Source organism: Ornithodoros turicata, chromosome 2 (assembly GCF_037126465.1).
Source record: "Ornithodoros turicata isolate Travis chromosome 2, ASM3712646v1, whole genome shotgun sequence".
Taxonomy (NCBI): domain Eukaryota; kingdom Metazoa; phylum Arthropoda; class Arachnida; order Ixodida; family Argasidae; genus Ornithodoros; species Ornithodoros turicata.
The window spans coordinates 1,605,917-1,619,932 of NC_088202.1; the positions used below are offsets into that span (position 1 = coordinate 1,605,917).

Sequence of the window (14,016 nt, forward strand, 5' to 3'; positions counted from 1 at the left end):
TATTTTGCTGTTGTTGTTAATTGTCTGCCAGCCTTATCCGCCACACCATCGAAACGTTAACAACAACAAAAAGAACGCAATAACAAGACAAAGAAAACAAGCTTCCCACACGTGTTCACTGAAAGAAAAGTGGACGTATTTCTTTGTTTTGTTTGTTGAGTGTCTCGCGAAAGAGTGTGGCAGTAGAATCGTGGCGGCTACCAATGTTCCCAAGTTCGCAGCTGTGTCATTGCTGCAGGTTGCATCACGTCGTGCAACGGTCGGCGTCTTGGTGGTGGTTGGTTAGGTGGACGCCGCTTTTCTTTCCGAAGCAGTTTGTCGGTTTGTCTCCTTGGCTGTGACACATTGTGACATCGCTGGCGTTGTAGAAGACTGGTGCCTAGACTGACGGGCAGTATGAACGCATCGTTGACATCGTACAACTTTCGCAAGAAACAACAACGTTGTCGGTACAACTTTGTCAGCCGGGGCTCCGTGCACAGTTGGTATCCGCCGATCAGTCATGAAAATGCCGGTAAGCAACAGGCTGCGCATTGTGTACAGTTCCGAGCACATTTACGAAATATCGTCCGTATACTTGCAGCACAACCACCTCTCGTAGTTGCCTCAGACGAAGAAAATGATGTTCTGCGCGTCTATATCGGTAATTCACCTTGCTGTGGTTGCGTTTCTACGTCCTGTTGCACTTGCGTTTAATTTTCCTCCGTGTGAAACTCTTCTTTCTTTCAGACTTAACTGGTGACACTCCGTCCTCCAAATACACTGGGGGGGAACACGGTGATCTGAATATTTCGGGTAAGGAAATTTCGAATTATTCCTAGCAGCTGGCGTTCGTTTGCTGAGACAGCTTAGAGGCATAGGTGGGGAAGTTACTTTTATTTTGTAGTGCACTACCGCTACTCACTATTTTTTTCAAAAGGTAACGCGTTACGTTATTCGTTACTGTTGCGGTAGTAGGTAACGCGTTACTAGCGCCGTTGCTTCTGAGAAGTAATGCCGTTACTTTTCATTACTTCACCAGTTGTCCTTGTAATATGTACCATTTTTGGTTGAGTCACATAAGTGCATTCGGCAGATATATACAAGCAATGTTGGGCACAAACAAGGGTCACGCATGAACACAACTTACATATACGATTTATTGCAACGCAGAAGTTGATGTTCAAAATTTTCATCTGTGAGCTTCGCCCGTTTGACTGAGAGGACGCATAATGACAAGTGCGTGCTGCTTGTCAAGGTGGATAGAGACGGTGACCTTTTTATCTCACAGAGTAAAAATCTAAAAAGCCAATCTCTTGGTACTTTGTTACTTGTTCAGAGGGTAGAGAATATTTTTCAGTCCCTTTTGCCCAATTCGATCGAAAAATACCAGAGGGAGTGAAAAATAGAGGTGGTAAACAAAGGTGACATCTCAACCAGGGTAGGTCAATAGTCCTTCTTTTGCGTTCTTCGTGGGTGCCGATGTGACCTTATTGTCATTGTTGAAGATGAATAGAAAAAATCGGGAATTTTCCCGGATTCTGCAGGCAAGGTCCTCGCTCAAGATTTCAAGTTTAGACGATGAAGCAATATTCCTGAACACCCAGCATCGCATAACGCCGTTACGCGTTAGTTAGTAAAAATGTATTGACGTTACTTTACTCATTACTTTTCTCCCAAATGTAATGCGTTACCATATTTCACTACTCGAATGTAACGCGTTACCGGTAACACACTACTTTGTAACGCGTTACTATCCAACTATGCTTAGAGGTAAGCCCTTATCAACTCGTGTCTATGCCGCACTATTTAATTATCAATAATAAATTGGAAAGAGAGGCACATGAACACGGTAAAAAACGACACTGGAATGTAGAAGAGTGTGAGCATGTGAATGTGTGTCACAAATTATTCGTTTAATTGTAGAAATGCTTAATGTTTGCACTGATATTTTTTCCTTTGTTACAAACCTGGGTGCAGAGAGACTCCTATGCAGAGTATACATGCGTCTTATTGGGATCGCAATTAATGTGGATTCACTTGCGAACTCGCACTGTAATGCAGGAGAAACAGTTCTGTCTTGCCTTCATATTTTGGCTACTTCATGGGCGCCAACTTAATCCCTCACCACCCTATAAGTGTGTACAGCAGCGTTCATAACTGCACTCTTATTTTAGTTCTGTTGATTGTAATCTATTGAGAGATATCATATTCACTGCAGTCTACCAAAGTGAGAATGGACAGACATCATACTCAGATTACTTTTATCGTAGTGATCCTGGTCCCTCAAGCTCAATTGAAGAAGTTCTTATGTATTGAAGTACCTCATCCACTACAGTGCCTTTCAAGTTAATCAGACATTGGTGCTCCTGGTACAGTACTGTTACCTGCTCCAAAACTGATTTGTTGTATTAGGAAGGGAACAGCATGTTGAGGCACGAAATTGTTTAGCTTAATTTGTGTTGCTGTTGTATCCAATTTGCCATCTGGGCAATGCGTTCTGATTGAAGCATAAAACAAAAGAATAATGTTATTCTGCATTGCACATGTCTTCAACAAGATCACCTGCAACAGCCACGCTCGCTTTGCTCTAATATAGTTCTTTTCGTGAAATCCAGTAGCTTAAGAAAACAACTGCCTTGTCAGAAATACACTCGCAAGCCTGATAGATACCGAAGTAGTGGTGCTGTACATGATCTTTGTGTGTTGTGTGCCAATAAAGATTGAATTCGCTTTCCACACAGGTGTGAAGTGTGGTGATTGGAAACATAGCATATAGTTGAAGTAGCGTATACCGGTTGAAGCGAATAAAACGCGCAACGCATAACAGTAGAGGCGTATAGGAGCCGCGGTGCATACAGCACGCGGCGTGTAACGTGAAGGCGCATAGAAGCCGGTGCGGTTAACTCCTGTGGCGGATATATCCGGCCTCAGAGTAAGCGCTATAAATTTGCACAAAAAAAAATAGCGCTTATTTATCCGCCATCGGGTTTAGAGTGTACATGACAGCGATAGAGGGAAGATTCAGGTTTTCACCGACGCATCAACGATGCGTTCCAGCTCTGCTTGCGCCTAGTGATCCCGCTGTTGTCAGCTGAAGGATGTATAGTGCTGGACAAAAGTTTACGGAACCCGCCCTGGCACATTCCTTCCTCAAAGTGATACGCCAGCAGCGAATTGAACCGTGCGGACTTACAAACATGTGCCTAGGTAACCCAGTCCCCTGCTTACAAGTCCGTACGGATCCATTCGCTGCTAGCGTGTCACTATGAGGAAGAAATGCGCCGAAGCGTGTTCCGTAAACGTTTGTCCAGCACTATACATCCTTCAGCTGACAACAGCGGGATCACTAGGCGCAAGCAGAGCTGGAACGCATCGTTGATGCGTCGGTGAAAACCTGAATCTTCCCTCTATCGCTGTCATGTACACTCTAAACCCGATGGCGGATAAATAAGCGCTATTTTTTTTTGCAAATTGCAAGACTCTCACACCGCATGGCGGCGGCGGCGCAACTGCACGCGATCTGTGTGGCGCTTGTCTTCATTGCATCCTCTCCATCCCCAGCTCACTGGTCCATCTACACCGACTCCAAAGCCGTCATTCTCTACTCTACAGGACCGGGATGTCTGTCTCCAACGCTGCATGACGTCCTTGAAGTGTACACACAGCAAGACCAAGGCATCATGGAGCCGGCAGGAGAAGACTTGTTCCATTCGAATTTAGTGCGCATATCGGGCCAGTTTGGTGCGATTGGAGACATTTTACGGTTCGGTGCAGGCTATAAGGATCGCAGCCTAGAATCGGTAGATGAGGGGGGTACCGTTTATCGAAAGAAAGAAAAAATAACAAGAAAGAGAGGGCGGTTTGCCTGCCGAGACGGGCGGCAAGTTGCCAGAGTGAGAGAAAGACAAGAAAGAAAGGGAAACGGGACACAGCAACTAGACACACGACACATAGCGATGATACGTTCAGTGCAAAGTTCGGTGCTATTGTTGCAAAGCTGTTTGTGCAAAGCTACTTGTTGGCCACATTAATGTGACCATCAAATATGTGACCTGCTGTAGCAAATGTGACCAATTGCAAGCTATTATGGTGGACTGTACGGTGTGAACCGACCGATGTTGCCCACCTGATGGTACAGCCACCGAACTTTGCACTGAACGTATCATCGCTATGTGTGGTGTGTCTAGTTGTGTCCCGTTTTTTCGTGTTTCCCTTTCTTTCTTTTCTTTTTCTCTCGCTCGCTCTGTTGCAACTTGCCGCCCGTTTCGGCAAGCAGACCGCCCTCTCTTTCTTAGTATTTTTTCTTTGTTTCGGCAGGCGATACCCCCTCTCTCCATCTAGCGATTCTAGCTGCGATCCTTACAGCTTGCACCGAACCGTAAACCATGCAATGCCTCCTCTGACAACGCTGGTGCTACATCACGTCTGAAGATTCTTCTGGCCACCCAACATCACACAGACCCCGTTCATGTGTCTGTTTTCCAAAGTATTCACCGTGCGCATATAGACACCGTTGCCATCGCTGTGGCAATTCTTTGATGCCTTTGGCGTAGAAAGAGGTGGGCTGCTATCGTGTGTTTCCTTCTGGAAGGCTTCATCAGTGTGGACCGTCTTTCCTCCAATGTGCTCTTTGAAGGGACTATTGCATACGGGAATGTATGTATGAGACCGATACGGTAATGTTTGTCACCGCTTCAAGCCAACTTGTCAGGTTTCTCTTCAGAAAACAGCTTACATATTAAATAAGCGATTTTTCAAGATACGTAATCCCTCTGCGGCTAACACCACGGTGACGTAAGCCACGCACGCACACGTAGCGCAGGCGAATGTCTTCGAGGTCGTGTGATTGGCGTTCATATCGCAACCCCCAAAACACTGAATATCCACTAGATGAACATTAATGTCCTAACGTCCGTGCTCGGATTCGCCTGTCTGATGGATATCCCTCTGATATCTAGTATGGATAAAGAGAATAAAGCGCAGAACTTATATCCTCAGGATATCCAGAAACGGACATACGCAGTGATCTATGTCTCAACAACACATAGCAATCTTTACGGTATCCGATGTACGTCTGCAGCTGAATGTTGGAATATCCTGGGGATAACGAGTTTCGTCCGACATGCATGTACGCTCACTGGTCCAAGTGGAGAAAGGAGCCCTCAGTGACGCCCGACAGACATACAGTGTTCTGTGCTGCTTGCCCCTGACATCGTTTCTCTTCTCTTTTTTTTTTGTCTGTGAGGTTCAAGCGCTGTATGTGACATATTCAGTGAAACTATCATTTTTTGCACTGTTAGTGTGGAGTAATAGTAACGATTCAAGGGAGAGCATGCCGTGACTGAAACCGGAATCTGGAATTTCATCATTTTCGAAACATAACTGAAAAGAAAAAAAAATACGGTAGCCGTGACAGTAGAATCACCCCCTTCTCTACGGTCATTGTACCCTATAAACCCGCCTTTCGTTTTTCGGAAACATCAAAGAACCAGCATGTTTCTTGGAATATTCGAACTTGCATAATATATCAGCGAACCGACACAAAGCGAACAACGAAAGAAAAGAGCCTAGATATTGAGGGGCTCTCCCACTGGAAGAGTCCACGAGTTTCCGGGCGTAGCATTTACAGTGTTAAAGGAAGACTTCGCAAGCATTCGAAAAAAAAAAAAAACAGGTCATCAGCATACCGAACACGAACTATCCCCTCGCTACCGAATACAACATTCGTATTCATTTTGCGCGAGTAATTGATTCGTAAATGATGACAATAGCAAACCGAAAGCGAAATGCCAAAAGCAGAAAATGGAGCTCCATAGTGGGACGGTTCGTCCGCAGGAGGATTCTGTGACGTCAACGAGCATTGTCGTCTGCTTCCAAGCCTGCATTCTTTCTCCCTTGCCGGATGCTGTGTGTTGCTTTAAGCGCTCTCTCGCTTCACGGAGGAGAAGTTCTCGCTTCTTAATACTGCGTGTGGTGAGTAAAATCTGCGCTGTTTCAGACCGAGATATTTCGTACACATATTGCTGACATCCCAAAGATTATGGATATGCCACAACGTTTGTGGAAATTTTGTTGCTGAGTCCCACTTTAACCATTAATTTCATGTAGTTCAACAATTTCTTTTGATTAACTAAATTATTCACATTAGTAATGTGAATGTGACGTGTCCTTTGAAATTAAGAATATATTATACCTGCTTTATTAGGAGCATTGGCTGGAAGAAATTTCCGTAAAAAGTCCCTCCCTTGTCCGCTTAATGTCCCTATGGGTATCTTTCGGGCGTCCGAGACGACTCCTTCTTTCTCTCACCTGGACATGTGAGCGTACATATATTGGACGACACACGTTATCTCCAGGGTATCCCAACGTCCAGCTTCAGAAGTACATCGGATATCCCTAGGAGAGCCGTGTATCGTGGTGCTGCATGTCTGTCGGACGTCAAAGAGGACTTCTTCTTTCTCTCACTTACACCTGTGAGCCTATATATACCGGACGAAACCCATTATCCCCAGGATATTCCAACATCCAACTTCTGACGTACAGCGGATATCCATAGGACAGCCTTGTGTTGTTGGGGAATAGACTAAGTGAAAAGCCCTAGGTGAATACGCCGACTTTCGCTTACCAGTGCGAGTTCTGAGGTGACCATGCTGCGAGGAACACGTCCGACGACCGCATTCCGCAAGCCGACCACGGAGCAGACGCCGTAGTATTTCGGCTCGCCCGCCCGCCTGTCGGTCGGTCGGTCGCCAAGGCTAGCAAAGTCCCTCTACTCGTTCCCTGATTGTTCTCGTCCGCGCCCAAGGACGCTCACTGATTGGCTTTGTGCGGGTGACGTTTCCAGAGAGGGGATCCCGGAATACTCTCAGTATGCGTCGTCTGTTTTTGCCATATGTTACATCAAACTGCACAGGCACAACGCTAATAATTCGCGTCGGATTTTCGGCTTTATTATCCCAGACAGAACACCATCTCCTACGGACGTCCGAAATAGATCCCAATGTCCATATCCGAAAATTGACCTCCGTGGGACTCTCCTCGGATACTTATGGAAGGATATCCGTAGCCGTATATCCGCAGGAGGTCCTGTTGCGGCCGTTTCACAGATTGTCCGAATCAGCTCCGTGATGGGATGCTGTAGGGATCATGTATTCGAAGAGAGAGAGAAACGCGGGACGATGTAGCACTGCAGAAATTCGGCTTTCCATGAACCAACTCACTTTCTCAAGCTACATGAGTAAGAAAGAGAGACATTACCTCTACGCCGCCTTAATACGCCAAACAATTTCTCATTTCACCGTTGTTTGTGCACGCAATCGAATTAAACTTAGACAGCTCACCCTTCATTTCGACTCACAGGCGAACAGGGCTCTCGAGTGTGTAAAAGCTCGCGAGAACACCAATGTACAGTGTCTGTTCCCTGTTTGGAAGTGAATCAAACTTCATTTCCAAAGCATTTCGGCTGAGTGGCCCAATCTCTTGTTGCTGTTTCATCTTTCTTTTCTTTTTTATTTCTTTTATTATTATGTTTTTGAAACGCCGCGCTGATTTTCCTTCGTGGGAAGCAAAGCGGAGCAACAGAAAGTGCAACGAGCGGCGACGGTGGCAGATGTTAAAAAAATGGCGGAAACACGCTTTATATTCTACTGCAAAGCGTATACTGACTTCTGAAAAATAAAAAAGTAACACGCGCTCGAAATACACGCTACATCCCAGAGAGCTCCTGTTTCTGTCCGTATCTCCTGGTTATGTCCGCAAAGTGCACGTTCGTAGGAAGTTCGAAACCCGGCCAAGTAGGTCTCCGTAGTATCTCCGCTAGAGGAATTTCATTATTCTGCGGATATCCGTATCTCCGTGAAACTATATCCGATGGACATCCATAGGACAGAATTTTCTGACTGATATCAGTGATGAACGCGGAGTAAAAGGACATTGTAGTTTCGGAATCGACAGGGACGGATGCGACAGTCCTCTTTAAGGGAATCAAACAAATGGTAATCGTTTTTGGCAATCTAGGCTGCAAGGGGCATGGGGCAAGGCCTCTCATCGCATTTCATCCAGGGTTGCTACCGTTAATTAATAATTGGGTGTTTTACGTCACGAGACAACTGAGGGTTGCTACCGTTAAATTCGATGTTACGCTTCCGGGCAATATCCCAGGTCGTTTCTTGCGAATTGCGTTTCGCACGGCACCCCTTGCTTAAAGAAGTCTACATGGATGACACCCCGCATGTCCCGCGTGGCTGCCTCTTGCTTTTTTTTAGCGCCATAGCTCTATAACGCTTTTCTTTAGCGGAAGCCATTTGTCGCCATTCCATGTTGCTTCCTTCTGTCTCTGGGGTGAAATGATGCATACAGATTTCATTACATGTGATGATCGACTGCAAAAATTCGCCCCCCTCAGATTGAAACCGATTCAACAGCTGCTCAGAGGCTGCCACGCGCGCTCCCATCTTTTCCCAAGTGTGGTGTCGGAAACCCATCTTGCACAAATTTTGTGGAACAGTAAGTGCCCGTGAATGACTGTCTCCACACTGTCAACTTTGAACGACCCTTGTGTTTTGCATAATGGCTTCTATAGACTGTTTCATAAACGAAGCAGGATTTCCAGCGATGTAAAGTCTGATCTCATTCCTCCCGTATGCATGGGTTGCAATCCAGATTGTTACGGGTGCCATTTTTTTACATTGAGTTATGCGCACTCTTGCATTGCGTCAGACTTCGTACAGTCTTGGTAATAACTAAATTACAAGCAATATGTACCTGTGACTAATCACATTTTGAGTGAATGGTTCTAGTAACGAGTTACTTTTTAACAAAACGTAGCATGGAATTGTAACTAGTTCCTACTATGAATAAGTTGATCCGGTGGTACCACGTTTTTCCACGTATCGTCAAACGGCGTCTTGTTGTTCGAAGAACGTTTCGCCGAGAGAGGTCTAGCACTCATCTTGAACGTGTTTGAACTGAATCAATGGGAGTTTACCAATGAACAACTTGGAAAAGCAACTACTGCTTAAGTGTAACAAGCTTGTGATGTAATTGAGATTGGGTTGTGTAAGTGCTAAATTAAAGTTTTTAAGAGCAGCATTTTGTCCCGACTTTTCTTAAAAGCTTGCTTTAAGACAACTGAGTTGCATTAACTCGGTAACTGTAGCCGTAAATAGCTACATTTAGAAAGGGTAATTCAGTTACAATTTTTGACGAGCTGGCTGTAACTGCAAACTTGCTACTTTTTGCAAGCAACTTACGCGTTGCTTTGGAGCAAAGACTGCAGTGCACAGATGACTGCACAATAGAACAGAGCATTCCATGCAGCTCTTTATCACACACTTTTACAGGATCAACCACAAAATACAAAAACGGGTCCAGTCGAGAAGCACTACCGGTGAAGTCCATTCATTCTTTACTAGGCCGCCACGCCGAGTCCATCCATCTGGAAAGGAGACAAATAACGTAGAATGTAACCTAGCCACATTTCCAAAGGCGTAGAGAGATAGACACATGTGTAAGAAATGATGCAGACTACGGACTTTTGGGGGATTCGATCTTAAAAACAAGATGGAGATGTTACCAGAGGATCAAGACTCGCCACTGCAATATTCGTTCTACAGTCAAAAACATACGAACAAAACAAAATCGCAGAGAAAAAAAAACAGAATACATTATTCACAACTGGAGAGTCAAAAATATGAACAAGAAAGGACAATAGAAATACTCCACCCAGCACGTAAGCTGCCAGCCTGTCACGGAGCACAGGGTTCAATCGTTCAAACCATCTTTGTGAAAAGAGTGTTAATCTATGAAGAGCGATTATGTAGGGCAAGGAGGAGTAAAAGGGACCAACTACGGCCAACGCCATCAATCTTTATCAAAGGAGCACTGCTGTGACACCCGATTTTTTTTTAATTGAACGCATAAAATGATTTCCTGCGAAAGAACGATGACCGCAGGTGACCTACACAGCGAGTGTGAGGCCTCTGTTTCGCGCACCTTTCAAAAATCCAACTCCTCGTGAAAAGAGCGCATCACAGACCGAGAGGACGTCTGACGTAACGTGATCCCCCTGCACGTCATCCGTGACACACAGCGGCACAGCTCAAACATGTATAAGCGGCGCGTGAGCAAAGAACAAAAGGGCTCGGGGCATTCTCCCAGTCACACAAGGATCGTGTCTGCGGCTGCTTTCTTCGACACTTTTTGTAAATTCGATTGCCCAGCTATAATACATCGCAGAGCGGAAATATTTTGCAGGTTGACTAGTGGTGTACAGCTTGACAGATGACGTAGGTGTCGAGCCATGGGAAATGTCGTCTAATTACCCCTTTAAGACAACGTTCGGTCTCCTCATGCAGAAGAGCAATAATGCGAGAAAGAAGATCACAGGAAGGCCGAAGAAAATTGCACGCGTGCATTCGCAGACGATCTGTTTGTTTGCAAGCAGAAATGCTGCTTTACAGAACTTGCTGTTGAAGCAAAGAAACGGTCTGTCGAACGGTTGCAAACAGTTGGGTAGCGCGTTATTTCATTGGGGATGTACGCGACGAGAAATCATCACAACGTTCGTCTACGATACATCTTAGACTCTGGGCAGACGAACTGTTGCAAAGGGTCGTCCGTTGTCATTGAAAGCTCAGGAAAAAAACAGAGTTCGAGGTAACTCGTTACTGTAACAAAGTTCCTTTTTGGTAACTTGTAACTTAACTTGGTACTTTTACGCCGTGGTAAGTTTCAGAGGAACTCGTTTCGTTTTCAGGTAACTTTGCCAAAGTAACTTAAGCTGAGTTCCAAGTTACTTTTAATTCGCTTTTCACTCACGTCCACTTATTTTCTTTTCTTTCTTACTTTCTCTCCGTTCTTTCATGGCATTTTAAGCCACAGAACGTGATATGATGAATGACAGTATCCTACTCAGGAAGTAAGAACCGCTGCCGTTGAAATGAGGCTGAACCATTGTGCGCCCACAGGGACTAAGATGCAAAGCGTTCGGATTGTTGGACATAAACGAAAACGATCTAAGTGTGTTGCAGTCCTCCGCAGGCAACTGAAGGTCGAACTCAACTGCTCATGCGCGCTTCACCTGTGTAGTGCTATTTTGGGTCCGAAGTAAGTTAAACGTAACTCATTCTTTTTAAGTAACTCCGTAACTGCGAGTTACATTTCAAGCTGAAGAACTTCGTTATTAACTTTGTTGCATTTCTCACACGTAACTTAACTCGTTCTTCTTTTTGACAGGTAACTTCTCAATCTATGGAAAAGACCATAAAAGTCCATTACATTATGTATGGACTAATATGGACTCTTGTGACTGAATGGAAAGACTGGAACGCTATGGAATGATATGGTTTCCCCTGGAATTGCATTGGCAAGCGTGTGGTCTTCAAACACACGTGTGCGGACTACGGTCCATTTATGGAATCCATGCGCCATGTGCGGACTCCTGCGGTGGGCGTACGAATTCCATTGAGAGTGTGCAGGAACCTCTATATAGCAGCCGTTCAAAGTCCGTACAACAAGTCTGCGGACTTCTGTGGCGGCCGTACAGATGTCCATGCGGCATGTGTGTGCACCATGGTAGGCATATGGACTCTGTAGATCGTGCGTACGGAATTTCTCAGGAGGCACAGAAAATCACTATGTTTAGGTGAAGCAACCTAGATGTAAAATGCACACGCTATATATGCATGACCATGGCATGATTGCTGCTGTGCGCATGCCGTAACATTTTGAGGATTATCATAGATGTTTCTCCAAACAGAGACCTGTTAACGCGGAGTTGTTTACGTTGGTTTTCTAGCACCTCATCTTACGACACGCAATCAAGCTGTTTGCATGGCTTACGTAAGACAATGAATGAATTTCTCGAGTTCGTCATATCCTTGAATAGTCAGTACCATATGGTTCATTAATTTATCAAAAAGGGCAGATGGGATGCGTTGGTACACGTGAACAAAATATTTGAATGCTTAACGATGCCGCTTAAGTTGCCGCTTGCGTCGTTCCCGTCGTTTGAATGTGTGTATGAGTGAGCAAAGATGTAAGACTTGAATGCTTATTCGTTGGCGCGTGATAGAGAGCTAAAAATAGGCAAGGAAGAAGTAACACATTGCAGTAACACATAAGTAGGGTTCCGCGGGTTGGTTTTTTTTGGGGGGGCGTATTCAGCGTATGTTTTTTGGTGTTTATTGATTTTCACGAAATCGACGTTTTTCGGTGTGTTTCCTGGCGTGTACATGGTTCACGCGACAGTTATTGGCGAATAAAAACACAATGAAATTTCCACATGACGCTCATTGAACATGGCGTCGTTAGCTGCGGTGACGTCTTAGGGCTAACGAAAACGTAAACGGCCATTTTTCACCACCGTCGTATTTATGTATGGTTTTCTGGTATCCATCAACAACTTGCTGTGCAGCAATTTATCTCTGTCATCGTTCTTGGAATGTCCCTCTGTATTCGATGTTTTTCGATTAAAACCGGATGTGGGAAAATTTCCCCAGCGTATGTTTTTCGGCGTTTTTCGATTAAAACTGAAAACGCGGAACCCTACACATAAGCTAGGGTGATCCTTTCTTCAAATACGGTTTTCTGCGTTTCATTAATCCTGGCTATTTCCTAGGGATATCCCGAGTTATCCTTGTTGTGATCGGATTTCATTCGCAGTGCCTTCAAGTGAGCATTCTATAAGTACACACACAGTGGTCGTGCCACTTTCCCCGGAACGGGCCTTTCATGACACGAAAATGCAACAATGCATCAGAAACCGAAACAAACTGACGGGCGTTCCCGGCTTGAGAATGACGATGGTCGTCATTATGTTATGGCGACTAGAAAGGGAGGTGGAACTAATGTCAGATCTCCGAAGGGAGAAGGGACGTTCATGCTCGAGCGAGGTGGCAGCCGTGGCGCTCTTGTCGGCTCTACGATTGTTTTCTAGTTGTTTGCTGCTGCGCGCTTCCCGTATTGTTGATACGGGACGTTCCTCCTAGCGATATGCATCCAAACACTATCGATAGTACTATGGATGGTTTAGATGACTACACATTTGGCTACCGGAGTTTTGTTCAAAACTATCGATAGTTTCAGGGTGTTTGCTCTAACATGTCCAGAAATTATATTTAAAGCGAGTGATAAAAGAAAAGCAGGCGGTACTTCTCTGCTAATGAGTAAGAAACTGCTTCACTAGTAGCACCTGTCTCTTAGTCAAGTAACTGAAAAGTAGCGCTCATTTCTCTTTTAGCGCTCGCATTAAATAAAATTCCTGGACACGTTAGAGCAAACACCCTGTATAGTAAGCTGGACAGAGTCCAAACGCTCTTGCAGTAAAAATATATAACTCACTGCTCCCCGTTATATTATCAATCTAATCAAGTACCTCTATTTTTACTTGCACAGTAGATAGTTTTGAAATAGCTTCGCACCGCTTGCATGAGAAAGAAAAAGAAGAAAAACGATTACATAAGAAGAGGAGTTGCCCCGCTCCCGAAAAACGGACGGGAACTTCTGTTTTGCTTGAACCAACAAAGCAGAACAAACACTTAAAAAAAAAACACTTCACAAATAAAATATGCTTTTCCTTTTTACCCCCATCATCATCTGTTATGTTCTGCATGGCCACTGCTTTCTGCATTCTTTATTGCATGCCACAACTTTGTATTATAAATATTATTTTAAAAAAAATTGCTTGTTCTGGAATTTTCCCCACGTAACCACTAACCTCCTTATCTTTCGCTATGCTTGCCAATTCTTGCCTGTTGTCCCGTTTCGTCCACGTGTTCGTGAACCTTCCATTTTCTGTAACCGGTCTGTAGCCTAGATCACTACGTTCACATAATCCCCTCCACACCCTAACAAAGCAGCCATTCACTCCGGCCGTAGAAGCCCGCAGGGACCCTTTCTTCCCTCCGGGCTGTTGACCCACAATTCGCATGAACCTTTAAACACGTCACACCTAACCCTTTAAATACCATGCCAATGATGAGGACGGTGCCCAGAAGAAGAACAGTCTCTGTTCGAAATATCGGCGGCTTCTGT

The 14,016-nt window shown here is 44.9% G+C and overlaps 1 protein-coding gene and 1 long non-coding RNA gene across 2 annotated transcripts in view; one reads left to right on the plus strand and one right to left on the minus strand.

Moving 5' to 3' along the window:
* The first annotated feature begins 274 nt into the window (after positions 1-274).
* On the plus strand, positions 275-796 carry LOC135382997 (uncharacterized). The gene is made up of 3 exons (XR_010419594.1): positions 275-514; positions 584-643; positions 730-796. It is a non-coding gene; the product is annotated as an uncharacterized LOC135382997 (long non-coding RNA).
* An 8,475-nt stretch (positions 797-9,271) lies between these two features.
* LOC135382999 (uncharacterized) overlaps positions 9,272-14,016 on the minus strand; it is a 131,409-nt gene continuing 126,664 nt past the window's right edge. The window contains exon 8 of the mRNA XM_064612650.1: positions 9,272-9,418. Within this exon, the coding sequence (XP_064468720.1) occupies positions 9,392-9,418 (27 nt within the window). The 3' untranslated portion in view covers positions 9,272-9,391. The remainder of the gene's footprint in view (positions 9,419-14,016) is intronic.